The following is a 13,006-nucleotide window of genomic DNA, read 5'->3' as shown; positions in this document are numbered from 1 at the left end:
TGTCCAGTCTACAAAGAGGAGGGTCAACTCAGAGGAAACATCTTATTCATGATTCCAAGTGAAGTCAAACATAGTCGAGCAGGACTTATCTTTACATAGAACTGGTAAAAGAAAGGAGCCAGGAGCTCCTCCCAAGCCCATATGACCCCTGAGGAACAGATCCTCAAATGACCTTAAGTGTAAAATAAATTGATTTATTTGGGCCAACTGTATGGTCTTCAACACCCAAAAAGAAAGGATAACCAAAGATTAAAGTATGAGTCTGTTTCTAATAAGACAATGCTACTCAGATGTAAGACTTCAAATCTTGGCCTGCAGTTCTGTAGTGCCCACCTGCAGCTGAGGGAGACAGCCAGCTATTGTTCTAGCCTAAAAGCTAAATGATGGCTAAATTTGTTTTCTCTCTCTATCTAAATACCTGAAAGCAAATCCTGAATCCATCACTCTAGAGTCCAGTCTTGGACAACAAAAGAAAAATGAGGAGGAACCCAATAGAGGGATGCTTGGGAAGCCCTTGTCAAGAAACACCAATGGACTCTCATGTGAACATTTGAAAATTGCCCTGGTCTGACTTTAGGCTAGTTCCCTTTCTATAACTTGTGATGCTAATTACTCTTGGCTTTACTTATCCTTTACATCTCCTATTCACTAGTCAAGGACTTCTTTTCCCCCTACTGATAAAAGTAATGCAATTTGGGAGTCTTTTAGATAAACCCACTGAAGGGGTACTCCGATTGCCTCATCCTGAGTCCTGTGCAGCATGGAAGAAAACAGAGGATAGTGTGATAAGAATAGGAGGTAGGGACTGGCTAGGCAGTTAGGGTAAAAAGAGCCCAAAGAAAAGAGCCAATGTCTTGGCTAAAAGTCAAAATGTCCTTGGGCCTCAAAGTAGCCGGTTTCTTGGCTAAAAATCACAATATCCTTAGGCCTCTTGGCAACCTACTCTGTTCCAAAGGCCAAAATGTCAAAAATATTTGGGAGCTTTTATCTAATCCTTAAAAGATTTTGGGGTTACCTCTTTAGAAGGGGTGGAGTAGCCAAAAGCCCCATAAAAAATTTAAGAAGAAAGAGTACATGAAGTTATCAGAAAAACAGTGATGGGGAGATATGGAAGGAGTTGGAGGGGAGGGAGTGGGCATGGATTTGATCAAAACACCTTATATGCATGTATGAAATTCTCAATAAATTATTTATTTGAAAAAAAAAAAAAACTTCCTATGTGAACCGGGATGTGGTGGCACATGCCTTTATCCCAGCATTTGTGAGGCAGAGCCAGGTGGATCTCTGTGAGTTCAAGGCCAGCCTGGTCTACATAGTGAGTTCCATGCCAGCTGAGGCCACAGAGAGACCCCGTCTCAAAAAGACCAAAAACGCAGGTTCAAATCGCAGCACTCACATGGCAGCTAACAACTGTCCATGACTCCAGTTCCAGGGGATCTGACAGCCTCTTCTGTCCTCCGTGGGCATTGAACAACATGGGTGCACTTATCTACATGTGGGCAATAGACGCATACACATAAAATATAAATAATAAAAATTTTTTTAAAAGGTCGAAAACAAAAAACTTCCTATGTGATACTAGATAGGTTCAATTCCTCCTTTGACAGAAATAGGATCTAACAAAATCATCCGTGAGATCTCTTCTACCTCTATGATTGCATTTTCATGTCTCGTTAATATGACATACAACAAGACTGCCAACATTTCCACACCTCGCCATTATTCCATCAGGTAGTGAAGGTGCCCACACAACTGAACGGGTGCTGCACATTTTATATTTTACAGTCATGTGGGCCGAGAGGAAAATTTTATGAACAAATTAGATTGGGGGTAAAGGGAGCAAAAATAAATAAATAACGATTTAATACAGCCCAATCACCTTTCCATGACAGAATTTTCCTTCAAGGTCTTATTTTCATCTACGTCTTGAGTTTTAAAATTTCTGTGCACAGGGAATTCTGCCACTGCTCAAAAGACTTTCCTTCTGTGATTAAGTGCCGGCCACCTGCTTTCTAAATCCAATTACAGGAGGGAAAGTGGGGGTGAACCACAAGCCTTTTCTACGTCTATGTATTGAGGCCATATGTTCCTTCTCCCCACTATTGGAAGCACTGTCTGAACTTTAAAAAGAAAGCAAAAAGACAGCCTGTATGAATGGCAGCAGCGAACAGTCTGCAGCTCAGATAAATTAGTAGATGACCTTCAGATTCCAGGTCTTCTTTCATCTTTCAGGATCGGTGCAGACTGCCATCACCACATTGAGTGTCCCACAGTGAGAACCGTATGGCAGTAGAAAATATGTAAGAGAAGAGTGACCATAGCCAAGTCGATAACAATATTCTTAACCTTAAATAACCATCTGTAGTCATATTTTGTAGGCTCTGGTCTTTTCTTTTTTCCCTCTGTGCTGTCTTTCCTACGTGGCCAAGTGCCCAGGAGAAAGGAAGTGCTGAGTAAATATTGGTTGAGCAAACATGAGTGTCTGTAGGCTGCAGTGCTGGGAGAGGTCTTAGGAGGGAAAGTTTCACTGTTTATTAGGGTTCTGTGTCTCATATGAAATGTCATCTGAATACCTAAGGAACAAAAGGAACATTTCTCTCGCTTTCCCTTCATACTGCATCTTTGGGTGCTGCTCTCTTCTCACTGTATCTGTCAATGCCAATTAATTCAGATAAACTCTAACCAAATTGCTAACTGACAGCAGATATTAGCTCCCACTAGCTTTAAAAGCATCTCTCTCAGAGCAAATCAGCAGCACTTTGTCACTGGCTATCAAGGTATCCCGATGGCTTGCCTATCTTCTGAACAATTTACTACATTTCTGCCACCAGTGAGCAGATAAGCTGTTCTGTCAAGCATTATCTCTGACAATCTTACATAGACACAATCCAGAATCTGTTTCTTTGTCAAATCTAGGCATATTCAAGCTTCAGAGACAAATGAAAACCAATATAAAAAATACAACTTTAGCCTTAGATGTAATCATCAGATTTTCTAAACACTTATTTGGTCAGTGTGTTTCCAACTGAACTGAACAGCACTATTACTTGAATGTGCTACCAAAGTGAAGACACTGCAGGAAAACCAGCATGTTAAACACTCTCATCACGGCCAAGCTCCTGTCTCCAAGGTAAACTGAGTTTCATGTATAATGTAAAAGGATCATAGGCATTGTCCTAAGAGCACTGAAAACATACTAGAGCTGTAGGGCATGTCAATCCACTGGCGACAACTGGCTAATATTTCCCTTTCCTGAGAAAAGCATAAATACTGTAAATAGCTGGGGAGGGGGGCAGGAAGGCAACATGCCTGCTTTTAGATTTCCTCTGTCTAGTGGAAAGACAAGGAGGTAGATCAGGAGCCTTTTCTGTGTCTACCCCTTCTCCCCACTCTCCAAACGGATGCCTACAATTTGAAAGAAAGGGAACGGAGCCTGTAGCAATGGCAGCAAGGAACTCTGCAACCCAAACTGACAAATGACCTTCAAGTTCCAGGTCTTTTCTCATCTTTCAAACCTCAGCATCTACTTGGGTCCAGCTCGAACACAATTATCTTCTTCTAAATTTCAGTAACATCTTGATTTTTTCTCTTTTATATCCTAAGAGTCACAACATCTGTGAAACCATCCTTTATCCCTCTTGGAATTGTCACTTCTGGTCACCTCACTGGATTGTCATTATTTTAACTGCCTCTTAATCAGTGACTCTATCTAGACTCTCCCCTTTCTAATCCATTATCTACAATCCAGATGGCTTATTCTTGAGAACAAATGACAGTCATCAATCAAGAGTGGCTACTACTTGGTGGTGCTCTGTGCCAACTGTTCTAAGTACCTTATGAAAACACTAATAATAACCCAACCTAATATGGTATTACCTTTATCTCCATTATTTTTAGATGAGAAAACTACAAGTTTACAGAGGCTAGTTAACATGCTTAAGTGATAGCATCTAGTTTTGATCTTTTGGATTCTCTCAAACCTCAAAGTACTTGCCTTTGCCATTAGACCTCTCTATACCTTTCGAAAACACAGAATATTATGTCCCCCAAACATACAATTTTCCTACTCCATATCTACTATTCGAATCCCACACTACCAGTACCAAGTACAAACACCATCCCCTGTCAGATAGATTTCCTTCTTGAATGCAGCACTCAGGATCCTTCATGTAGATTCTGCTCCCACCACACTAGCCCTGAAACTCCCTTCTCTGCCCAAGCCATTCAAACCCTGGCCCTTTTTCTAAGAGATAACTGCTGTCACAACAAACACCTGGCCTATTCTTTTCCCATACTCTCCACTTCTAACCACAAATTAGCATCTCTATAAATCTTGTCACCAGGCTGGTATCACATGCCTTTAATCCCAGCACTTGGGAGACAGAGGCCGGTAGACCTCTGTGAGTCTGAGGCCACCCTGGCCTACCTAGTGAGCTCCAGGTCAGCTGGCTACAGGGAGACCCTGCCTCAAAAACAACAAAAATGTATGTATGTATGTATGTATGTATGTATGTATGTATGTATTAGAGCCCTTCCACATAAACACCGGTCTTTACATTTCCTTTGTTTGCATATAGTTACAAAGAGATAGAGGAGGTTCTCAATAGTTGCTGGCATGGAGTAAATATAAATAATCATCTAAGGACAGAGAAAGGAGTATCTAGTCTCTCTTTGGCTCTATAAGATTCTTGACAACAGTCTTTCCTTATCTGCTTGTATGTTTTGTTCACCATCTAGCCAGTTTGGACTGCTTATTCAATGTGACATTTTAATGGTAGCAACAACTTATGTTTTCTTATTTCCACTGTATTTTAGCTTTTGAGAGTTTATCTCACACACAAATAAATGAAAAAAATGGATGAACAGTAAAAGGTAACAAGCTTTAGAGCATCAGGTCAGCTTGTTTCTCGGTTACTATCTCCCCTCTTTAAAAATACAATTAGTGATTTCTCTGATTGATAGGGAAAAAGGACAGTCCTTGGTTGATGTCTTAATCTTTTCGCTTTGCGCTTTTCTTGATCCTCGGTGATCCATTTGTTATCATTTTATCTTGTCTTTTTCTAAACCTCAAGGTTCTCCTTGTCAATATTATTTCATTAGTCAAGACTGGCCCTATTAATCCAGCTGTGGCTCTGGCATTAAGGTGCCACATTCCTGATTCAATACATTACTGGCAACTGTCACTGGTCTCTTCTATTGGTTCTAAGAGCTGGACTGCAGCCATCTTTCACTGTAAATTAAAGAGCTGGGATGACAGATGATCCTTTCAGCGGCCTGTTCCATCCCAGTATAAGGAGGGAGAATGGAGTAACCACAAAGAGAAGTATGGTCCCTGAGGAGGACAGCAGCCCAGGCCAGTGCTGACTAGGAGAAGGGTAAGTGGGCTGGGTCAAGACCATTACTCAGAAAACAACCAGCAAAGTGCTTTCCCCTCCCTCCAAACCACAGCTGAGTTCTCCATACTGCACTCCCTCCAGCTTTATTCTATCAAATGTGTAGACAAACAAAGATACCAGGCTTATCACCCTCAGCACGTCGCCCTGTTCTTGGTTAATGAAGCTGGCCTTGATGATTAAAACATAATGTTCAGGTTCCAGCTGTACCTTGGTCAAATCACTAAAGCTGTTCATAGCAAAACAGAGATAATGATGCTCATGCTAAATCATCATCATCATAATCACTCTATTTTCTTCAAAAGGTGGGAGACAGAAAAGAAAGTGATGACAGACAGGAAAGCAGTTGGAAAAAATTCCAAATGCCATGCAATGTTAAGATGTATCAGTGTGGTTCTGACATACATGGCCCTCAAACTACAAAAAAAATGTGAGCAATTTGAAGCATCCATAGCATCAGTCACAAATTTTTCACCTAGCTTATTTCTTCAGGTAAGAATTCTGTCCTGATCAGTTTTGTTCAGGGAGCAGCTGTCAAGCCATCACAGTTCTTTTCAATGACTCCATTTGACACTTTATTTCTGTTCTTTGTGGTTTACAAACCTCATTTGCTTGTCAAGATCTCTAAGCACTAGTTGGCCTTTACAAGGAAGCTGAAACTAAATTCATGTGCTTTTTCCATGATCAATATATAAACACAATATAGACAATATTTTCTATGCACATTTAATTGGAGAATGAATTTTCATCTTAGAGGTTAAACCCAGATTCCCTTACCTATATGAGGATAAATAAAACTCAGTTAACAAAATGCCAGGCATGATGGCACACACCTTTAATCCCAGCACTGGGAAGGCAAAGGCAAGAGGATCTCTGTGAGTTCAAAGCCAGGCTGGTCTACTTAGTGAGTTCCAGATCAGCTCAAGAGGGCTACATAGTAAGACTATGTTTCAAAGAGAAGTGGGGTGGGGAGGAAATGCAATGCCCTACATAACTTTAAAGGAAAACCTACTGAATAGAGTATACCTTCAGTTAGAGTTAAATTTTGCCATAACAGAAAAACTCATCTTTCTCCTTTTGATTCTGTACATACATTTAGCATCAAAACATTCTATAGTGACAAATTATGATACTGTGAAGGTCCAGCAGGAAATACCAGGAAGCCTCAGATGAAAACAAAGACAAATCCACATCTCCCTAATTGGCTCTGTTGCTGTAGCTACCTTAGACTTGGTGAGCCTTGGGAGTTTTGTGAATAAGTGCAATCAATACACCAAGGTTGCTGCGTAAGTGCTCAAGTGCTGGGTTCATTATTATGGCCAATGCAACAAATTCTACTTTATCCTTAAGAGTAAGCTTAAATCTCTAGTAGGAACAATAGAAGCAATGTTCTGATACTGTGAAACCTCTCTGGGTTTTGACTCTTTCAAGTGATGCTACAGCGAGGCTTTGCTAGTTAGAGAACAGAAGCTCGGGGTACTGAAGGCACCGAAGACACTCCACTGAAGGAGTCTCCCTGGAGCTCAACAGTATCACTTACAATCAAGGAAACACAAAAAGAAGGGAGAGGCATGCGACTCGACCACACGTTTTGCTCTTCAGAGAAGAGCTGTTTCAGAACTCTGTGGATGGTTTTGTGAACCACTCCTTACTCCCACTTAAGTTTCAAACTAAAACTTCCAAAGAAAAAAAGAGACAGGCACTTTAAAGCAGCCTTCCTTGCTCCCTTCCATAACAGATCTGCACTGAAATTTGGTGGCAAGATCCATACAGACTCTTGGGATCTGCTTGGGAAGAAACGCATTTCTCATCATGGAGAACCCCAAATTCTTGAGTGTCCCATATCTGGCATTTCCCTCGCTAAGCCAAGGCTGTACACATTTAGAATTCACACTGACTGGGCTCTGTCCGTGACCTGGTACACACATGCGACATCTCAGCACCTCAATGCAGCGCTTCTCCACCATCCCGGAGTCTCTTCCCAGCCTGACCCGTAGGCCCTTTCTAATTAGGTGACCTTTCCAAGGAGTATCTCCAGACGCACCCAGGGGAACTGAGGATGAGCAAGAAAGCTCCTGACATCCCGGAACTGAACATTTCAAGTGTTTGTTTTCTGTAAAGTAGCAGGACCCATTTAGGTGGCCATCGCAGCCCCCAATCGCTCCTCGATTTCGGGGCTCTGAGTGGCACTGGGGACACTGCGATGGATGGTTTGCAAGGGGTAAACCACAGTCTTTGGGAACTTCTCTTCCACCAAGATTGGATAGCGAGGAGAGGGAGAGAGAAGGGAAGAAAAGCCCACACAAAAGCAGCCAGCCTGGAAGCTCCGCCAGCACAAAGGCCCGCTCGCCGGTGCGGAGCCGGGAGGTTGGGCAGGAGCAAGGAGTGCAGGGAGTCCTCCCAGGCCTGCATGCCGAGCTCAGGGCTCACGGAGCTGTCCCCGCGCAGCCGGCGTCTGGGTACCACGCTCCGGAGGGGGCGCCGGGCGCTCGCTGCCGCGCCTCTGGCTGCGCGGCTCCGGGACTGTCTCGCTCCCAGCTCCCAAGGCGACCCCGCGATGCCCCGGGCTCCCGCTCCGTTCCTGCGCCGCGCCACATCTGCAGCAGCTGCTGCCCGGAGCGGCAGCAGCCGGCGGGTCCTCACCTGTGCGCCTTCAGCCGAGCTGCGCGCGGATGACGGCGGTGGCGCCGGCGCTCGGCATCCCTGCCGTGGCCCCTGCAGTGGCCGCGACTCCCTCGGCTGTCTGGGACGCCAGGGGGAGGAGGCTTCGCTTTGTTGCTTATTCATAAGGCGGCGTCTACGGCTGGGGATTGGACAGCGGGTAGGTGTGCCCGCCCCAGCTCGGCTGGCAGTGACAAGCGATGCCGTCGCCCGGTGCCCCTCCGGCGCCCACTCCGTCTCCGCTCCCACGCGGGCTGGATCCGGGTGTGTCCCGCGCCTGCGACTCCTCGTGAGCCTTCTGCCCCGCTCCTCTCTTCTCAGCCTCGGCACCGTCTGAGAGGACACCCGCGCCGTTTCCACAGGAGCCGGAATCTCTCTGGTATTTGGTTAAAGCAAGGGGCACGCAGTCAGGAGCTGCAGGGTGTTCCCTGTGGAAACTGTGTTAGGCTTGGCGGAGCCCCTGAGCTAACCCTTAAAGTAGCTCCACGTGAAATGTTCCCTTCCCAATCACTCAAGTTGAAAATAAGTGATATTAACAAGTATGAGTTATTGAGCCCTTTCTCCTGAAGGGCACAAAGCAAGGTGCCACATATAGACTTGTATACAATTAACTCTGAAAGTATTATGATCCTTCGAAAGTTCAAGCTAAGGGCTACAATTAATTTATTCAAGGTCTTATGGCAAGTATTCCCACTGGAAATGCATGACCGCCATCCTTGAGTCTCTCAAGGAATCAGTTTCCTATTTTCTTCTAATTGTGATGGAACAAGTTGTCAGGAATCTGAACTCTGAAACAGCTCCCACAACACTTTCCATAGCCTCTTGCTCCGATGAGCTCCCTTCTTTATAGAGGCCATCTTATCCCTCTTTTGTTGTTATTTGTAAACACTCCATCTTTGGCTCCCACACTTGTCACAGTGCACAGGTATGCACTGTCACCTTGACCAGCCCACCTCCCTTCAGGATATATTGGCTTTGCATTTTCAGAAAGATAGTCAACAAATAGTTATTGAATGGAACATGATTGAATTGATCCTTGAAATTTGGTTTCTATGTGTGTTCAACTTAATATGAGATACATTGTATTATGACCAGGTCTCCTGACTAGATTAGGTACACCAAACCTAAAGGGATCAGCCACACCCGACTAAGTTGTGTTTTGACATTTTATTTTAAGTCATTGGTTTGAAAATCAGGTCACATCTTCTTAAAAACAATGTTCTATAATATGGTAAGGGTCCCAGCTAGCTCAAAAAATTGGGTAGGTTCAACCCAAATGCTGATAAAAGGACTAATAAAAAAGGACATGAATTGTGGATGTTAAAAGTCCAGAGAACCAAGCAGAATAAGAGAGATGACAGGATGAGACTCCTGCTCCCCTTACATCTTGGGCCAGCTCCACTCACAAATTTTATGTAGTCAAAACTTCTTTGACATCTTCCTGCCTCTTTTATGTATCCCTTCTGTGACACTCTAAGTCTGAACCATAGAATACCACTGGTCAGACCTGCTTAACACTCCAAAGTTGTTGTTTTATTCCCCCTCCAAGATTGCTTTCCCATAGTACAATCCCTCTCTTCCATTTCCTACACGTTATGTCAGCTGTGCAGTAAAAGTGAAGCAATCTTCTTGAAACTCATTTATAATAGTCCTTTATCCTGTCCCAAATGGTTGGCACTACTTTAAACAACTCTGGGTGACAGAATTTAGCTCAACAGCTACTGTTTGTTGGTACACGGCAGTGATAAGATCCATTCTCCTGCCACCTCAACATACACACAAACTATAGATCAAGGAAAGTTGTTCTCTGAAAGTTAAGTGAAAAAATCCACACATAAAGAATATTATTCGATTTTAGTGGATAAAACAAGAAAGTGTGTACATGCACCAACAGCTGTTACCATTCAAGACAACAAGCTCAGGAAAGCGGCTTGGAGAGTGCCAGGGTTAGCAAATAAAAATACCTCTATTCCCAGTTAAATCTGGATTTCAGATAAACTAAGCATAGGTTTTCTTTTTTTTTCATTACTTTATCCCAGTCATTTGGTAGAAAATACTTTTTTTTTTTTTTAATTTAGTACCGGGGAGGGGGGAGACTGGCATGGTGGCATACTCCTTTAATCCCAGCACTCAGGAGGCAGAGGCAGATGGGTCTCTGTGAGTTCAAGGCCAGCCTGGTCTACAAATCGAGTTCCAGGCCAGCTGGGGCTACAGGGAGACCCCGTCTCAAAAAAAGACCAAAAATAAATAAATAAATAAATAAAATTTAAAATTTAGTACAGGTCTGGAGAAATGGCTCAGCAGTTAAGAGCATTGACTGCTCTTACAGAGGACCCAGGTTCAGTTCCCAGCACCCACATGGTGGCTAGCAACTGTCCATAACTCCAGTTCCAGAAGATCCGATTCCCTCTTCTGATCTCTGTGGGCATTGCATGACACGGGTGCACTTACCTATATGCAGGCATAACACTCAATCAGCTAAGAGGTCCTCTGTGTCACCTAGATCTCAGGATGTGTCTAAGAGAGAAAAGAAAGCTAGCCAACTTAATTTGTTGCCATTGGTTTACCTTTTAGCTTTGTGTCCAAGAAGGAAGAACTAAAAGCACTTCTTGATGTCTATTTGCATTTAGCTTTGTCCGTGATAGACAAGGAAAGAAAAGCTCACTGTACTGTTAGCAGTTTACCCTTTGGCTCTGTGGCTAGTTTGAAGCCCTTGTCATTGATTGTCTTTAACCTCAAAATTAGTTACAAACAGCCCATGGATCTTTATCACTTACTGAAATGCCAGTGGTGGTTCATTTTTGATCTAGCCTTGGAAGGCCAGTACCTGAAAATGAATTGCAAGCAGTTTGGGGATTTTATAGTACTTGAAATCTGCCTCTTCTTTGATTTTTTAAAATTTCCTGTCAACCAGGGCGTTATTGACCATTGCTATACCACTTGTCTCAGAGGAAACCAACATATTGATATTTTCGTATGTCTCAAATGATACCTAGGAAGCAGATGGCAGCTGGAGGGCCTTTTCATCCCTTTCTTGGTGCCTAACATCCCCTATCAATGCCAAATAACTATCTGACACCTTGATTTCTTATGCACATGGCCCATGGGGCTATTCTAAAATGAGCATTCCTGGCTGCTTGACCTCTGTGTGTACAAATTGTTATTCTGTACTATGAGAGCTGGATTATAGGGGTCTCTTCCTACCAGATCTTTTGATCTCTGGTCTTACAAAGCAAAGATCAGGTTTTGAAACACAGCTGGCAGAACTTCCCTGAGCTTTGTGCTACTGTTTGCTAAGGAAGATTTTATTTTAACCTAATTTATTTTTATTTGAAATTGTACCACCACCAAGGATTTGAAGCAATAGAACAGGATGAAAATTTTAAAGGTACAGTTGGAAACATTTTCTTGCAAGGCAAAATTTACCTGGTTCTCCCCCCAAGTCCCTTGGATTTTATTGTTCTTATTGGAGGTGTGGACATGAAAAGAGGAGAGGAGCCTCTGTGTAGCAGAGTCATTTACAAATTCAGTATTTAAGTCCTTGCTGAAAGCTGGTCTTTCCTTCCTGGCCTTCCTAAAAGTTGAGCATCAGGAGTTTTCTGCTTTCTTCCAGTGCCTTCTTCCCTGCTCATCTGACTCTAATTCACCAATGGGACTTTTCTAGTTTTGTTTTTTTTTTTAACTTTATGTGTATGAGGTATTCCTTGCATGTGTGTAACTGCATCCAAGTCATGCATTGCCCACGGAGGTCAGAAGAAGGAGCTGGATTTCCCTGAAACTGGAATTATGGACAGTTGTTAACTGCCATGTAAGTACTGGGATTTGAACCTGGGTCTTCTGCAAGAACAGCCAGTGCTCTTAACTGCTGAACGATCATCTCTCCAGCCCCAGCCCCTTAATATTTTAAGATGGCATTCCCAGGACTGAACTTCAGTGCAAAGTAGTATTCTAAGGAATACGTACCTGGCTCTAGTCAATGAGTGGTTGTGATGATGGTCATGATGTAAATAATAGTAATATTAGAATCCTTTTTACTAATTGTGATGTTTTCCTACATCCAAAACTCAGAAAAAAATTGACATGGCTTATCTTAAACTATTTCCATTGCAAATAAACTCAGCTTTTCATCACCTACAAAACTGTCTTTGGCATGCAGTTTATTAGGAGACAAGAAGGTAAAATAAATAACATAATAAAATGGATTTTCTTTGGCGGGGGGCAGTGAGACACCTGGAGCTCACCATATAGACCAGGCTGGCCTCAAACTTACAGAGATCTGCGTTCTGCCTCCCAAGTGCTGGGATTGATGATGTGGGCAAGCACACCCAGACCTCCTGACCCATTTTTTTAATGGCTTTTCTTAAATAAGTTTTTGGAACAATACATTTTTACACACAGCATTTGTTTTTAACTGCTAACACAAGCACCTTCTCTATTTATGCATCTGTACTGTTTAATAGTTATTCTGTAAACACCCAGCTGAATCCTCTTGCTTCTGTATTCTCTCCCCAAAATCTTTTTATAACTAAAGAAGCAAAATATTATATGCCTTACTTTCTCTTCTTGGTAAATTTGATTATTTTCAACCTTCTCTTATTAAGCATTAGATTTCTTTAGGCCCTGAACTTTCTGATTCAGCTCTAATAAATGAAATTTTGTCTGTTGCCTTGGAAAAGCATAAGAGAGGATAGGACACTAAGGCAGATACAGAGTGAAACAAATGTATAAAACAGTGCAGCCCTTTAAAAAGAAGCTTTTAAAGATAAAGTCCCAGGCTGAAACATTTACATAAAAGAATCTTATCCTTTATTTTACAGCCATGAATATGTCCTTGTGAGACAGGCTATAAAAAAACCTTTTTAAAAAGATTTGAACATCAAAGTTCTAATGTCTTCCGTAGAATATACCCTTCAATTCCAAAGGAATTGGTCATCAGGGGTAACTATAACTCT

General features: G+C 42.6%; 1 protein-coding gene across 3 annotated transcripts in view; it reads right to left on the bottom strand.

Moving 5' to 3' along the window:
• Armh4 (armadillo like helical domain containing 4) overlaps positions 1 to 8,397 on the bottom strand; it is a 141,880-nt gene extending 133,483 nt beyond the window's left edge. For 2 of the 3 annotated variants that reach the window (XM_008839516.3, XM_029566693.1), the window contains exon 1: positions 8,037 to 8,397. In XM_008839516.3, coding sequence (XP_008837738.1) covers positions 8,037 to 8,180 — 144 coding nt within the window. In that variant the 5' untranslated portion in view covers positions 8,181 to 8,397. The remainder of the gene's footprint in view (positions 1 to 8,036) is intronic. The other variant, XM_029566694.1, reaches the window with a different exon arrangement.
• Between the last annotated feature and the right edge of the window lie 4,609 nt (positions 8,398 to 13,006).

This window comes from Nannospalax galili, unplaced genomic scaffold, assembly GCF_000622305.1.
Source record: "Nannospalax galili isolate Female #2095 unplaced genomic scaffold, S.galili_v1.0 scaffold336, whole genome shotgun sequence".
Taxonomy (NCBI): Eukaryota; Metazoa; Chordata; class Mammalia; order Rodentia; family Spalacidae; genus Nannospalax; species Nannospalax galili.
This window is presented reverse-complemented; position numbering and strand designations above follow the sequence as displayed.